Source organism: Anomaloglossus baeobatrachus, chromosome 1, assembly GCF_048569485.1.
Source record: "Anomaloglossus baeobatrachus isolate aAnoBae1 chromosome 1, aAnoBae1.hap1, whole genome shotgun sequence".
Lineage (NCBI taxonomy): Eukaryota > Metazoa > Chordata > Amphibia > Anura > Aromobatidae > Anomaloglossus > Anomaloglossus baeobatrachus.
The window spans coordinates 374608886-374625594 of record NC_134353.1 but is presented as its reverse complement, the minus strand read 5'-3'; the positions used below and the strand labels follow the sequence as shown (position 1 = coordinate 374625594).

At 45.7% G+C, this 16709-nt stretch overlaps 1 protein-coding gene across 3 annotated transcripts in view; it reads left to right on the top strand.

Annotated features, from left to right (window-relative positions):
* The window catches only part of PDE4C (phosphodiesterase 4C), a 574417-nt gene that overhangs the window by 422164 nt on the left and 135544 nt on the right, over window positions 1–16709 (top strand). For all 3 annotated transcript variants that reach the window (XM_075352494.1, XM_075352496.1, XM_075352495.1), the window contains exons 4-5: window positions 6902–6975; window positions 13046–13095. In XM_075352494.1, the coding sequence (XP_075208609.1) occupies window positions 6902–6975; window positions 13046–13095 (124 nt within the window). The remainder of the gene's footprint in view (window positions 1–6901; window positions 6976–13045; window positions 13096–16709) is intronic.

Sequence of the window (16709 nt, the reverse complement as noted above, 5' to 3'; positions counted from 1 at the left end):
AGTACTTCCATGCCACAAACCAAGACCAGGAAACCCGCCCAGGGTAAGAATCAATCGAGGTTTCGTTCCTTTCGTTCCTCCAACTGGTCATCCTCTAAGCCTTCCGCCTCGTCCGCTAACTCGGCCAAGGATCAGAAATCCAACTGGCGCCCAAAAGCGCGTCCGCAGAAGACCGTAGGAGGTTCTGCCACTAAGGCAGCTTCCTCATGACTCTCGGCCCGCTCCAACTATATCCTTAGTCGGTGGCAGGCTCTCCCACTTTGGCGACGCTTGGTTAAAACAAGTCTCCGATCAGTGGGTGAGAGACATCATATCTCACGGCTACAGGATAGAATTCTCTTCCAGCCCTCCAAACAGATTTTTTCTCTCAACTCCCCCCTGCTCCAAGGCCGCCGCCTTCTCGCAGGCCGTGGCGTCCTTGCAGGCAAACGGAGTGATTGTCCCAGTTCCCGCTCAGGAACGGTTCAGAGGTTTTTACTCAAATCTCTTCCTAGTTCCTAAAAGGACGGTACCTTCCGGCCCATCCTGGATCTCAAGCTTCTCAACAAGCATGTTCGGGTGCGGCATTTTCGCATGGAGTCCCTGCGATCAGTCATTGCCTCTATGACCCAAGGGGAGTTCCTGGCGTCCATCGACATCAGAGATGCCTATCTACATGTGCCAATCGCAGTGTCACATCAGCGTTGGTTACGTTTTGCGATAGGAGAGGATCATTTCCAATTCGTGGCTCTCCCCTTCGGGTTAGCCACGGCCCCTCGGGTATTCACCAAGGTCATGGCGGCAGTGATTGCGGTCCTGCACCTCCAGGGGTTGGCAGTGCTCCCTTACCTGGACGACCTTCTGGTCAAGGGTCCATCCAGCGCAGACTGTCAGCGGAGTGTTTCGCTCACTCTCGCCACCCTAGCCCAATTCGGGTGGATTGTCAATTTTCCCAAATCCACTCTGACTCCGACTCAGAGTCTCACGTACCTAGGGATGCAGTTCGAGACTTTTCCGGCACTTGTGAAGTTGCCCTTAATCAAACAGCAGTCTCTCCGGCTAGCGGTGCGCTCTCTCCTGAGGCCCCGCCGTTATTCCCTCAGGCGCCTGATGCAGGTGCTGGGTCAAATGGTGGCTTCCATGGAGGCGGTTCCCTTTGCCCAGTTCCATCTGCGTCCTCTGCAGCTGGACATCCTCCGCTGTTGGGACAAGCGGCCTTCCTCCTTGCAGAGGTTAGTGGCTCTGTCGCCACGGACCAGGAGCTCTCTTCAGTGGTGGCTTCGACCCATCTCCCTGTCCCAAGGGCGCTCCTTCCTGGCTCCGTCCTGGGTGATTCTCACCACGGATGCCAGCCTATCCGGCTGGGGAGCGGTACATCTCCACCACAGAGCTCAGGGCACTTGGACTCCGTCCGAGTCAGCCCTTTCAATCAATGTGCTGGAAACCAGAGCTGTGCTTCTAGCTCTCCTAGCCTTTCACCACCTGTTGGCGGGCAGGCACATTCGAGTCCAGTCAGACAACGTGACAGCGGTTGCCTACATCAATCACCAAGGTGGGACACGCAGCCGCCTGGCAATGTTGGAGGTCCAACGCATCCTTCAATGAGCGGAGGACTCCAAGTCCACCATATCCGCAGTCCACATCCCTGGCGTAGAAAACTGGGAAGCAGATTAGCTCAGCCGTCAATCCGTGGACGGTGGCGAGTGGTCCCTGGATCCGGCAGTGTTTCAGTCAATCTGCCGCAAATGGGGCACTCCGGACGTGGACCTAATGGCATCCAGTCAGAACAACAAGGTTCCGGTTTACGTGGCTCGCTCCCACGATCCTCAGGCCTTCGCCGCGGACGCTCTGGTTCAAGACTGGTCCCAGTTTCGTCTGTCCTACGTGTTTCTCCCTCTAGCTCTCTTGCCCAGAGTCCTGCGCAAGATCAGAATGGAGGGCCGTCAAGTCATCCTCATTGCACCGGACTGGCCCAGGCGAGCTTGGTATCCGGACCTGCTCCAACTGTCCGTGGAGATGCCGTGGCATCTTCCGGACCGTCCAGACCTGCTCTCGCAAGGTCCGTTTTTCCGCCCGAATTCTGCGGCACTCAATTTGATGGCGTGGCTCTTGAGTCCTGGCTTTTGACGGCTTCTGGTATTCCTCCTGAAGTCATCTCCACTATGACTCGGGCCCGTAAGTCTTCCTCCGTCAAGATCTATCACAGGACTTGGAAAATTTTCCTGTCCTGGTGTCGCTCTTCCGGCCATTCTCCTTGGCCATTCTCGTTGCCGACCCTTCTGTCTTTTTTAGAGTCCGGTCTGCAGCTAGGACTGTCCCTTAACTCTCTCAAGGGACAAGTCTCAGCTCTATCAGTGCTGTTCCAGCGGCGTATCGCCCAGGTGGCTCAAATCCGCACCTTCATGCAAGGTGCGTCTCACATCATTCCGCCTTATCGGCGGCCCTTGGATCCCTGGGACCTTAACTTGGTCCTCACGGTATTGCAGAAACCCCCCTTTGAGCCTCTTAGGGAGGTTTCTTTGTATCGTCTTTCTCAAAAGGTGGCCTTTCTAGTTGCCATAACTTCTCTCAGGAGAATCTCTGATTTGGCTGCGCTCTCCTCGGAGTCACCTTTTTTGGTTTTTCACCAAGACAAGGTAGTTCTCCGTGCGACCCCGGACTTTCTTCCTAAGGTGGTCTCTCCCTTCCACCTTAACCAGGATATTTCCTTGCCTTCCTTCTGTCCGGCCCCTGTTCATCGCTTTGAGAAAGCGCTGCATACTCTAGATCCGGTGCGTGCTTTCCGGATTTATGTGGCTCGCACCGCTGCGCTTAGGCGGTGCACCTCTCTTTTTGTGCTAACCACAGGGCGGCGCAAGGGTCTCTCTGTTTCTAAGCCGACCTTGGCCCGTTGGATTAGATCGACCATTTCGGACGCCTACCAGAGTACTCAGGTGCCTTCCCCGCCGGGGATCAAAGCACACTCGACCAGAGCTGTCGGTGCCTCTTGGGCTTTTAGGCACCAGACTACGGCTCAACAAGTCTGTCAGGCTGCCACTTGGACTAGCCTGCATACCTTTTCGAAGCACTACCAAGTGCATGCTCATGCTTCGGCAGATGCGAGCTTGGGCAGACGCATCCTTCAGGCGGCTGTCTCCCACTTGGGAAGTTAGGCTCCGCCTGCTTCTTAGTTTTTTCTGTTTATTCCCACCCAGGGACAGCTTTGGAATGTCCCATGGTCTGGGACTCCCAAAGGAACGATAAAGAAAAAGAGAATTTTGTTACTTACCGTAAATTCTTTTTCTTATAGTTCCGTATTGGGAGACCCAGCACCCTCCCTGTTGCCTGTTGGCAATTTTCTTGTTCCGTGTGTTATCACCGGCTGTTGTAGTGGACAGAGTCTCCGGTTGTTCCGGTTCTTACTCGGTTCTACTTGTGGGTGGCTATTCTCCGTCAGCTTTTGCACTAAACTGGCTAGGACTGGCTACCAGGTGGTGTATAAGCTCAGAGGGAGGAGCTACACTTTTAAGTGTAGTACTTTGCGTGTCCTCCGGAGGCAGAAGCTAAACACCCATGGTCTGGGTCTCCCAATACGGAACTATAAGAAAAAGAATTTACGGTAAGTAACAAAATTCTCTTTTTTTCAGTTAACCATTAAAAGGTATCAACCACTGAGGACTCTCAGTTCTTTTAAACAATTTTTTTTTCTATCTACTGGCTAACACGGTACAAAGATATATTTTACCTGCCAAGAAAATCTCATAAGTCAGGGTGGCATCTCAGGAGTCATAGACAAACTTGATACACCCTGGCTATTAATTGTAATTTATCAGTCTGGATCACAGCTATAGCTTTAGGCTACAGTCACACGAGCGTCTAAAATAAAACCCGAAAAACTGCTCATTCTCATCCAGAAAAGTGGGATGATTTTTTTCTCACTAGTCATCCATGTGCTGTCCGTGCACAATCCATTTTTTCACTTAGCAGCTATTACTCATTTACAGCTTCCTACGTTAAAAAATAGTAATGTATCCGTAAAAATCGGATGTTATACAATGGCTCTGTATCGCATCCAACTTTTTTCTCGCGCCCACCCACATTATCGCAGGCTGGGTTATGACTATAAGGCTATGTGCGCACGTGTGCATATTGCATGCAGTTACGCTGCACTCTGCACTGCAGCGTAACTGCATGCGTCCTGCATCCCCAGCACAATCTATGAAGATTGTGCATGAGAGGTGCGCACGTGGCGTATTAGAATGCAGCGATTCGGCTGATGCCCGAAGCGTGCGTTCTAAGAAGTGACATGTCACTTCTTTCGTGCGCTTTGCATGCTGTCTATAGGGAGAGGCAGCATGCAGAGCGCACGAATTCTGCAGGCACCAGGCGCTTCAGAACTGAGCTTTTCAGCTGCGGTCTGAAGCGGACTTTTTGTGTGCGGTGCAGAGCGCACACGTGCGCACGTAGCCCAACAATGGTTTTTGTGAACCTCAACTTTAAAATAAGCTCTAAATCGCTGCTGTATCTGCAATCCAAGCAGAGATACAGCCTGTAAAAATCTCCCGACACCCATTGATTTCAGCCAGTGTGAAGAAGGAAAAGGAGGTCTTGCGGGGAAAGCTGTGGGAACAAGTAGCAGAGACTAGAAAGAGATGATGTGTGATTTGCTCCTGTCAGTGTGAAACACTAGGTTGGTTTAATGAACCACACCTACAAAGTTATATTTGGCAATGTAGCATCTGTAATGACCCAAACAATCAAATTAGCTTATCACTCATGGTGAATGCCATAAAAAAGTCAGAATTTATATTTTTTTGTATATTTTGCCCCAAAAGATTGAGTAAAAACCAATTCAAGAAGTCATGAGCAGAACAATTTTACCAACTAAAATTAGTTTGTCCTGTAAAAAAATAATTCTCCTGTAAAAAAATAATTCACCTGACACCATTAAAAATATAAATAAAAAAAAACAAAGCTAAAATTGCAATTTACCGTACTTAAAAAAATAAAATTGAATAAAAAGTTATCAAAAAAGACTCATAATACCCAAAATGTACCACCATTTGTCACGTAAAAAATAAGCCCTCGCATAGCCCTGCAGATGAAAAAGTAAAAAAGTTATTTTGCTTTTAAAATATGGCAAGACATAAAAGCATCAATTTTCTTAATTTATTTTTATTATAATAAAATATAAATGAGACATATTTTTGGTATCACATGTCTGTGACGACACAAACTACACAATGAGCCTGCTAAATATCTCTCCCAGTGAACATTATGATGAAAAAAGAAAAACAAAATCCCAGATTTGCAATTTTTATGTAACCTTGTCTCACAAAAGAAGGAATAAAAAGTGATCAAAAAGGTTACGTATGCATCAAAAAGAAGAAAAAAAAATGGGCAAAAAAAGTCTTCATAAATGTGTATCAACAGAAAAGTAAAGTTATGTCTCCCAGAATTTGGAGGCACATAAATATTTTCATTTTTTACAAAGTATTTTTCAAGGGCAGACATATGGAAGACATAAAACTAAATACATTTGGTATCTTGTCAATCATATGAACCCACAGAATAACGTTATTATATCACTTATACCACACAGCCAACATCGAAAAAAAATGAACCCTAAATGGGGAAAGATCATTGAAATTTTCACTTTTTGCCATCTGCCGCCCATTAAAGAGGTTATCCACTACTTTTACATTGATGACCTATCCTAAGGATACGCAGAAAATGTCTCATCAGCCGCGATCTGACACCTGGCACACCCGCCAATCAGCTACTTTTGGTGGCGGTGGCGGTAGCTGGAGGCTCAGTTTCAAAGCTGCCCTGTCTTCTAATAGGGGCCGTGTGCTGCACATCCACCTTCCATTCAAATCAATAGGAGGCGAACGTGCAGTACCCGACCACTATCAGAAGGCAGGGCAGCTTCAGAACTGAGCATTTCCGGCCGCCTGCTACTGCCGCCTGCACCGAGAACAGCTGATTGGCAGGTGTGCAGGGTGTCAGATTCTGGACAATCAGACATTGTTAAAGTAGTGAACAACATCTTTAATTCTTTGAATACACATTTGGTGCCAAAATAGTCATTACAGCACTTGTTAAAGGGGTTGTCCAGTTTAAATCCACAAGACAATCTATGTGACTGCAGACTTGTGAATCCTCACATTACACGCACTGTGTGCTGTGAGGATTGGCTGAGAATGGCGATCATGTGACTGCTAGTATGCAAGACTGAAGTATGTATGAGCGGGAAGCGTGTACTCACATGAAACAGCTGTTGCTCATTTTACTGAGTTCTCTGTCTGCAATCCTGTGACCGAAATAAAGTGCATTTTACTGAAATTGCCAGCGGTGAGTGCCGCTCCTCTTACTTTTCTCTGAGGTTTCATTAACATATAGTAGTATGCTTCCAAATTACTGTCTACAACAGTTGCCCACCCAGTATTTGTATCGGCTGTACCCAATAGATTATCTGGGAAGTCAACCACAATAATGGAAGGCTGTCGCCTATGGGGCCAGAAAACAATGCAGAGTAGGTACAGTATCACAGGTACTCAAAAGAGGTTGGGTCTTACCATTTGTTTTTGGCATACAGTAGCAAAGAGTTTCCGCGCATTAGGCCAAATAGTCCAGGCATTGGCTCCTGTTGTAAGTATTCCTTGCTGGGGGACTAGTATACCCTATGGACTTAACCTTTACTACAGTTATGTGAAATGGACCCAAACCTAGATCTTGCCATAGTAAAACTTTTTGTGTACTCGAACACTCCTTTCATATATTTTTCATGTTTTTCGTTTAATTTATAATTAGGGCAAGAAGATCTGTACAGCCCTGTCATCTATTATGATGGGTTTCAGTACCTTATAAAGCTATAATGAATTTACTTTTGTGTTGGGTAGCAATTGACTCAGTATTTGCATACATTTTGCATTTGTTTTAGGTTCTGGCCAGCCTGAGAACTGTGCGGAGCAACTTTGCAATGCTAACTCATCTTCAGGACAGAGTATCTAACAAGTAAGAGATTATTTTCATGTATTCTACATAGCTACTACCGCTACGAATGACTATTTAGTTTGAAGGGAATCTGTCAGCAGGTTTTTGCCATGTAATCTGAAGACAGCATGCTGCAAGGGTTAAAACAGAATTCAGAGATGCCTGTCTTGTCAAGGTCTGATACGTTGGTTTTTTTTTATTTTTGTTTACAGAGAACAAACCAAAAGGATTTTTCTATATGAGGTAAAAGCAGTGCTGTATTGGCACTAACATGCTGAATCCAGGGATACCTGTTATACAATGATTGTATGCTTGGTTGATGAAATATCTTTAATCAAAGTTGCAGAAATGCACTGCACTTTGATTGACGGGTACAACAGGGGTGAGCCAGAGGCTGGAACAGATAGCAAGACCTTACCCACATATTTCCTTCCTGTTACACCAGTCAATCAAATAGCTGTGCATTGCTGGAACTTTACTTACACATATTTCTGAAAAAAAACATCCAATCTCTGAACAAAAGGTATGCTCAGATTCAGCACCCTAGCACCAGTATGGCACTGGTTTTATTTTATATATGAAAATCCTGCTGGTTGGTTCCCTTTAAGATTGAACTCATTATGGCCATACACTGGGGGAAATAAGTTTTTGATCCCTTGATGATTTTGTAACTTTGCACACTGACAAAAACATGAACAGTCTATACTTTTAAGGGTAGGTTCATTTTAACAGTGATAGATAGAATATGCAAAAAAAGAACCAGAAAATCACATTGTCTAAATGTATTTACTTTTAACAGAGAGAAATAAGTATTTGATGCCTCTGGCAAACAAGACTTAATACTTGGTGGCAAAACCCTTGTTGGCAAGCACAGCAGTCAGACATTTTTTGTAGTTGAGTTTTCCACACATGTCAGGAGGAATTTTGGTCCACTCCTCTTTGCAGATCATCTCTAAAACATTAAGATTTTGAGGCTGTCGTTTGGCAACTCCCTTTGGCTTCAGCTCCCTCCATAGGTTTTCTATGAGATTAAGGTCTGGAGACTGGCTAGGCCACTCCATGACCTTAATGTGCTTCTTTTTGAGCCACTCCTTGGTTGTACGTTTTGGGTCATTGTCGTGCTGGACCTGGCGGAGGGAAGGAGGTTGTCACTCAGGATTTTATGGTACATGGCTCCATCCATTGTCCCTGTGATGTGGTGAAGTAGTCCTATGCCCTTAGCAGAGAAACACCCCCAAAACATAATGTTTCCACCTCCACGCTTGACAGTGGGAATGGTGTTCTTTGGGTAATAGTCAGCATTTCTCTTACTCCAAACACGGCGACTTGAGTTAATGCCAAAGAGCTACATTTTTGTCTCATCTGACGACAGCACCTTCTCCCAAACACTCTCACAATCATCCAGGTGTTCATTGACAAACTTCAGACGGGCCTTCACATGTGCCTTCTTGAGCAGTGGGACTTTGCGGGCACTGCACAATTTTAATCCATTACGGCGTAATGTGCTACCAATGGTTTTCTTGGTGACAGTGGTCCCAGCTGCTTTGAGATTAATAATAAGTTCTCCTGTATAGTTTTAGGGCTCATGCGCACTTTGCGTAATTGCCTGCATTTACGCTGCGTATTGCACTGCAGCGTAAATGCATGTGTCCTGCGTTCCCTCCACAATCTATGTAGATTGTGCATGACACGTGCGAACGTTGCTTTTTTGAACACAGCGATTTGGGTGCTAACATTTTTTTTTAGATTTTTAAGTGAAAACCTTCAACACAACATAATACAGTTCTTAAGACCAATCAGGCCAATTTGCGTTATAATACATACATCATTAACAAGATGCCAAACGGGAAATATATATTTGTATCTTGCTGGATAACGTTCCTTCATATATCTCCTCCCGGGTTCCTGATAAGTCTAGGTTCCACCACACTTTTTCTTTAATACAGATTCACATTAAAACAGATAACGAATGTGACTCACAAATACATGTAAAACAAGAAAGATAGAGAGGCTAGAGAAGAAAGAGAAGTTATTAGGCAATCAGAGTGTGAGAAAAATAGAAAAGTAGGAAGAAAGATGGGAGCGGGAGGGGAAGAGAGGAAGGGAAGAGGGGGGATAGGGAGGGGAATTCAGCTAAGGGTACCGTCACACTTTAGCGACGCAGCAGCGATCCCACCAGCGATCTGACCTGGTCAGGATCGCTGCTGCGTCGCTACATGGTCGCTGGTGAGCTGTCAAACAGGCAGATCTCACCAGCGACCAGCCCCCAGCCAGCAGCGACATACAAGCGACGCTGCGCTTGCACGGAACCGGCGTCTGGAAGCTGCGGACACTGGTAACTAAGGTAAACATCGGGTATGGTTACCCGATGTTTACCTTAATTACCAGCGCACACCGCTTAGCATAGCGTGTGCAGGGAGCAGGAGCCGGCACTGGCAGCGTGAGAGCTGCGGAGGCTGGTAACGAAGGTAAATATAGGGTAACCACCTTGGTTACCCGATGTTTACCTTGGTTACAGCTTACCGCAGGCTGTCAGACGCCGGCTCCTGCTCCCTGCACATTCAGGATTGTTGCTCTCTCGCTGTCACACACAGCAATGTGTGCTTATCAGCGGGAGAGCAACAATAAAAAAAACGAACCAGGGCTGTGTGTAACGAGCAGCGATCTCACAGCAGGGGCCAGATCGCTGCTCAGTTTCACACACAGCGAGATCGTTAATGAGGTCACTGCTGCGGCACACAAAACGTGACTCAGCAGTGATCTCAGTAGCGATCTCGCTGTGTGTGAAGTACCCCTAAGTCTTGCGGACTGCGGTTCGATCGGCAGCCACATCGCCCCCCACCAGGACGCTATATTCCTCTGAATGTTGGAAGTCCAACCATTCCCGCCAAGTGGACCAGAATTTCTGATATGTATCATGCAGCGAAGAGGTTAAATCCTCCATCTACATGAGGTCATTGACCTTATTGATCCATTCGACCAACGTGGGAGGGGTCGTGCTCCTCCATCTTTCAGGTATGCATACTCTCGCAGCCATAATAAGGAATTTCGTCAAAGAATTCTTGTAGGTTTTTTCAGGGACCCCCGCAGTGATGCAATAGGGCAGCAGCAGGTCCCAGCTCCTCGTCATTGCCAGTAACCCGGCGAATGGTGTCGGACACTCCCTTCCAGAAGGGCCGGATTGCCTCACACCCCCAAAACACATGTAAGATGTTACCCTCTGCTGTGCCACATCTCCAACATGTGGGGTCTACCATTGGAAACATGACATGTAACCTGGAGGGTACGCTGTACCATCTGGATAACAGTTTATAGCTAGCCTCCTGGAACCTGGAGCTGATGGAAGATGTGTGTGCCAATCTGAAGATCCGTTCCCACTGTATTGGTGTCAGCTGGATACCCAAATCACGTTCCCATTGTGAAGCAAACGGGGGAAGTTGTTGGTCAGGGGACGAAGACAAAAGTGAATAAACCACTGAAAATGAATGTCGTATTGTGCCTGAAGCCATACACAATTTTTCAAACTGTGTCTTAGGACGTTGAAAGTGGGTCCTAGCTGGGAGACTACTGAAAAAATACGTCAGTTGTAAGCATCTCCATAGGCCCAGTGGAATGGGATCCTGTCTAACCCCCAAACCCTCCACCTGCGGCCAGGTGTCCCGAATCCCAAAGTATTCAACCCGGTCCACCCCGCCCCGAACCCATGCCTGAAATACCGGGTCTGCTCTACCTGGTTCAAAAGCAGGATGGCTCAAGATCGGTGTCAGGCTCGAGTGTCTGGGTATCAACTCCGATTGCACCTTCCCAGTATTGCAGTATGTCACAGTTGGTCCGATAGTTGGATGTGCTTTCAATCTTGCAGGGACCTCAGGGAGTACCCATGGTAATTTGTTGAGGGGTTTTGGGGAAAAGGACTGCTCTATCTGTATCCACGCCTTCTGAGACCCGTTCCTGCACCAGTCAATCATTCTAGTAAGATGCCCAGCTAAGTGATATCTTCTTATATCTGGCAACCCAATCGCCCCACCCCCCTTGGTCCTGTGTAAGATAGCTCTTTTTATGCGTGCCGATTTACCTCCCCAAATATACGAAGACCGAATGGATTCCAGAGACTTGAAGAATCCCGGCGGTATTTTGACTGGGAGCGCCTGTAATAGGTAAAGAATTCTGGGTAGGACATTCATTTTATATATCTGGCATCTGCCAAACCAGGAGAATAATAATTTCCCCCATCTGTCACAGTCTTTCCTGATACTAGATAACAGAGATGGGAAGTTCGGTGAGTAAAGTAGACCCAAGTCACTGGTCAGACGTACCCCCAGGTAATTTAGGGATTGGGCTGCCCATCGAAAACTAAACGATGTTTTCAACTCTTCCACTTCTTTAAAAGTAAGATTTATGTTGAGAGCCTCAGATTTTGTGAAATTTATCTTAAAGTTTGATAGGCTGGAGAATTTCTGAAACTCCCTCATTAAGTTTGGGAGTGAAATCCTTGGTGCCGAAACAAAAAACAGAAGATCATCCGCATATGCAGCTACTTTATGCGTTGCCTGGCCAACCCCAATCCCTGTAATATCAGAATTGGCTCGTACGTGTCTGAGGAAGGGTTCTAGCGTCAGGATGAAGATTAGCGGAGACAACGGGCATCTTTGCCGGGTGCTGTTAGATATTTTAAATGGGTCGGATAGAATCCCATTTACCTGGACTCTTGCCGAGGGTACCGAGTATAAAGACATGATCCAATTCATCATGCCGCGTCCCAACCCAAGACAACCGAGCGTGGCTTCCATAAAGGTCCAGTCTACTCTATCGAAAGCCTTTTCGGCATCTGTTGACAGAAGCATAGATGGTAGACCCCCCCATTTTAGCTTTACGTATCAGATTAATGGCCTTAACAGTATTATCCCGTGCCTCACGGCCCGCCATGAAGCCCGCCTGGTCTGGATGAATTATTGAAGAAAGAAAAGGAGCCAACTTGTTCGCTAAGATCTTGGCAAATAATTTTGTGTCCACATTCAGCAGGGATATCGGCCGATAACTGGCGCATTGTGTTGGATCTTTCCCTGTTTTTGGTAATACCATAATATGTGTGCTTAACGAATCTGCATTGGGGTTTGAGCCCTCCGAGGCCTGGTGCTAAAATTTTGACCCAAATCCGTGTGTTCATACAAGCAGCATGTCAATTATGTGTGCGTTCTGGACGCAGCTCCCACTCTGTCTATGGTGGGGGCAGCAGCCATAGTGCATGAAATCGGCTTTTTTCTACAAAAAAAAAAAAAACTGCATCCATAATGCAGTGTTTCTGAAGCGATTTGAAGCGCACATGTGCTGTCAAATCGCTGCAAAATATTCAGCAGTTACGTGTGCTTGAGCCCTTAGGCTGATCTCTCACCTTCCTCATGATCCTGGATACCCCATGAGGTGAGATTTTGCATAGAGCCCTATATCGATGTCAATTGACAGTCATTTTGTATTTCTTCCATTTACTTACTATTGCACCAACAGCTGTCTCCTTCTCACCCAGCGACTTACTTATGGTTTGTAGCCCATTCCAGCCTTGTACAGGTCTGTAATCTTTTCCCTGACATTCTTAGAAAGCTCTTTGGTCTTGCCCATGCTGTAGAGGTTAGAATTTGACTGATTGTGGATAGGAGTCTTTTATACAGGTGACAATTTAAGACAGCTGCCTTTAATGCAGGTAACGAGTTGATTAGGAGCATCTAAGTGGTCTGTAGGAGCCAGAACTCTTAATGGTTGGTAAGGGATCAAATACTTCTTTCTCTCTGCAAAATACAAATAAATTTAAATAATACCCATAACCTACCCATAAATTATAAACTGTTCATTTCTTTGTCAGTGGGCAAACTTACAAAATCAGCAAAGGTTCAAATACTTATTTCCCCCACTGTAGTTGTATTTGAAAATATAAGTATTTATTTTGAAAGTTATGTTTGTGTCTAAACATGTACATAGCTTTAATTTGTCACCGATTAATCACTACATAATGCAATTTGTATACCTAACAGTCCATTACAACCCCAGCACCTTTCAACACTGGCTGCTGTTTTAACTTTTCTTTTTTTTTGGCCAGGAGATCATCTGGCAACAATCCACCAACAGCGAGCAAACCAAACTTATCTGGTAAGGAATTAAAATTAATTAAATTATTACGTACGCAAAAGTAACTATCAACTCTTAAAGTGAGCCAGTGAGTAACACTTCTCCTGCTCAAGCATAGGTATTGCAGGATTGGAGGGTGTAAAACATTCTGAATGATGCAAATATAAATAAGATTTTTATAGAAAATTTGCATAAAGTCTGAATTATTGTCTGGGAAATATGGATTTAGTGGTAATTTTTGACATTTGTACACTGAAAAACAAGTCTTCCATTTTAACAGGTGCATATATTCTTTTCCTGTTGTACATAAAGCACACAATGTGATACATAATAGTTTACATTATATTGCCTGGTTCAGCCGGGAGAATGACCCTACTTTACACAAGAGAGGAAACAATTGACGTCAGACATTCCTTTATAAATACCAGAGGACTTGTATCCAGGGGATGGTTCCAGTCCCAAGAGGCCCCACAAACCTTTCACTTCCTTCATACAGCCCTATAAAAATGGAAAATGTAACTTATTTAACCCATCTATTTCATATAGATTAATGATTGTCCATTAAGTAACTCCACTTGGTGTAACTCCACTTGAGCCCTGGTGAAGCTGGACAATCTGCTGCAATAATGGAAACTTACATTAAAATAATGACGTTTGCAATTTGTCGGATTCTTTTTTTCTTACCTTTGTGTCACAGTTCTGAGACTGAAAGATCAAAAGGGTGTTTCCAAAAAGTCTAGTTTGTACTTGAAAGGTAAAAGCTTTTGTAAAATTGCTGTTTTAACCCCATAACGACGGCCTAACGTCTCAAAACGTCGGAAAAGCAGGGTATTTGTTCTGTACCGACGTGTTGAGACGTCCCGCCAAAAAAAAGCTTGTAGCACCCCCCCAGCGATGGAACATCTCAGGGTTTCAGCTACCGGAGGTAGCTGAGATCCCCCCCAGATTATAAATTGGGGTGATTTTTTTGGACCCCGATAATGTGACCGCCGATCACATTAACAAAAAAGAAATGGCAGGTAAAACTGATTTCTTTCTCATCAGACGTGATCAAATTTGTCAGATGAGCAAGAAATATAAGCCCCTAGTGCCCCCGTTACCAGAGAAATCCCCCCCACCACCACCCCTCCCTCCGAAACATCTAAAATGGCGCTGGAGCGCACCGAAAACTGCTGCCGCCTCTGCAGTCATTTCCCTCCAATCTGAAATGATCAAACATTTCAGATCGAAGAGAAATGTCCTCCCCCTGAGGCCTCCTCCAGTCCTCACCGCTGTTCTAGGTCTCTCCCACCTAATCTGGGATCCCCTGGGCCCCAACCCCCTCCTGGTCAGCCAAAATGGCGGGCGCGACTGGCGGCACACGCTGCATTCACCCTCCTCCTCCGTCTGATTTCTGTTGCATGTGACATCTCAGATGCAACAGAAATGTCGTCCCCAGGTCCCACCCCGGTCTGTCCCAGTCGTTCCCCGGTCTTCCTTACCTTCTTGCAGCGATGATCTCCGCGATCACTCCTCCTCTTCAGTAACATGCCAGCCGCATGTGCAGAGGGCTTCTCTCAGCGCCAGCTCCAGCGACACTAAAGTTACTGCCGCTCACACAGCCCTGGTGTAGACACGGGGAGGGTGAGTGCAGTCTTATGTCACAGCAGCCACTCTCCTCACATGGAGGGTCTACACTTTTAGGAAATAGGGTGTACGTTCCCTAAGCGTGCACCCCATATTGTGGAAGGTGCAGAATCGTCATGGGACCTCCAAAATGGATTACTGCGGACCAGATTTTTTTTTTCTTCTATAATAAATTGGTGAACGATGGAATGTGTTGGGGAGCGTTTTTTTCCCCAAATAAAAATTTCTTGTCTTTGTTTTTTATTATTTTTTTTTTTATTACTGACAGTTAGTAATTTCGGGTATCTGATAGACGCCGTGACATCACTAACCGCTGGGCTTGATGCCAGGTGACATTACAGCTGGTATCAACCCCTTATATTAACACCACACCAGGGCATCGGAATGAGCTTGCGCGAAGGACCAGAATTGGCGCATCTAATGGATGCGCCACTTCTGGGGTGGCTGCGGCCTACTATTTTTAGGCTGGGAAGGGCTAAATAACCATGGCCCTTCCCACCCTGATAATACCAACATAAATAGCAAAAATGCCCTGAGGATCCACAGTAACAACAGTAATTGATAGCTGAATCCAAGAGGAGAAACGGTCAACAGGATAAACAAGACCTAAAATATAACGTTTATTGAATATAAATATAAAAGAGCCAAAGGCTCACAAGGTGAGTAAAAACAAGGGCCGATAAACAGCCAAAAAATGGTGCTATAATAGGGCATAAATCAGAAAGCCCAAGTCAGATCACCCTTGATAACAAGCAACACAAGGTGACAATCCTCAGGAACCGAGGAGCCTCCTATGAAGTAACCAAAGGTTAATAAGACAAATATTGGTGACACATACCTCCTTAGTGCCAATAACTAAAGGCCACAGTGGAGAGCAATTATGTCCCAAAACTGCTTCTTAAGGATCAAGGAAACGTAATTCTCATTTAATCCCCTATAGGGAACGTTCTTACCAGATCCTGAAGAGGTGGCAGGGCGACTCAACCAAACTATTCAGGTCTCCTAGGGGAGCTGTCAATCAGCTCTTTAAATCCCACAGGAATGCCACGATAGTAAACTCCGTATAAATAACAGAAACACTCACTCCCAACGCGTTTCATGGGGATCAATCATCAGGGGAGTATAGGTGAAAGAGCCTTGGGTACTGCTTCAAATATTTCCAATGGCGCAGTAATCTCATGCCCAAGACGCTAAAAGATAAGACAAATATATACAATAAGCCCAGAGCAGTATATTGGCAAGGCCTATCTATATGCCCCATATATGGGAAACTCACCGCACACAGCGTGTGTCATAGTGTATCGTTCTGAAAATGCCGCGCTGGCGTCCCGGAAACACATTCCATTTATATCCCGGCGCATGCGCAGTAAATAACAACAAACAGTGACGTGCATACCAGGATGCACCTGATAATACCAAACCACAGCTCTCTGCTTTACCTTGGCTGGTGAACCAATTTGAGGGGGACCCCACATTTTTTTCTTTTTAATTATTTATAAATAATTATAAAAAAAATAACAGCTTGGGGTGACCTCCAAAGTGGATCACCAGCCAAGGTGAAGCTGCCAGCTGTGGTCTACAGGCTACAGCTGTCTGCTTTACCCCAGCTGTTTTTTTTTTTATTTATTTTATAATTGGGCTAAATACAAGGCTAAGCAATGAATGTCACTAACAGGTGCCAGGTTAAAATATACAGGGTGTGAGACATTATATGTGTTAGACATCTATCCATCCATCCATTGTAGCTTTTTAGGTTATGTGCCCACAATCAGGGTTTGCAGTGTTTTGGATGCAGAGCTTTTTGACTGCTGCCATAACGCTGTGTTGTGCAGTACAAGCACAGTGGAAGGATTTTTAGAATCTCCTGCCCACGTCACTTCTTTTCTCTACGGCGCGGCTTCCTGAGCAGCACCATGTCAATTTATGCTGCGGAGACTAAAGTGTTCTTTGGAGGGAGAATAAAGTCCGCAACGGCCCCGAACCTGGATTGTATGCACAGGCAGCTGCGT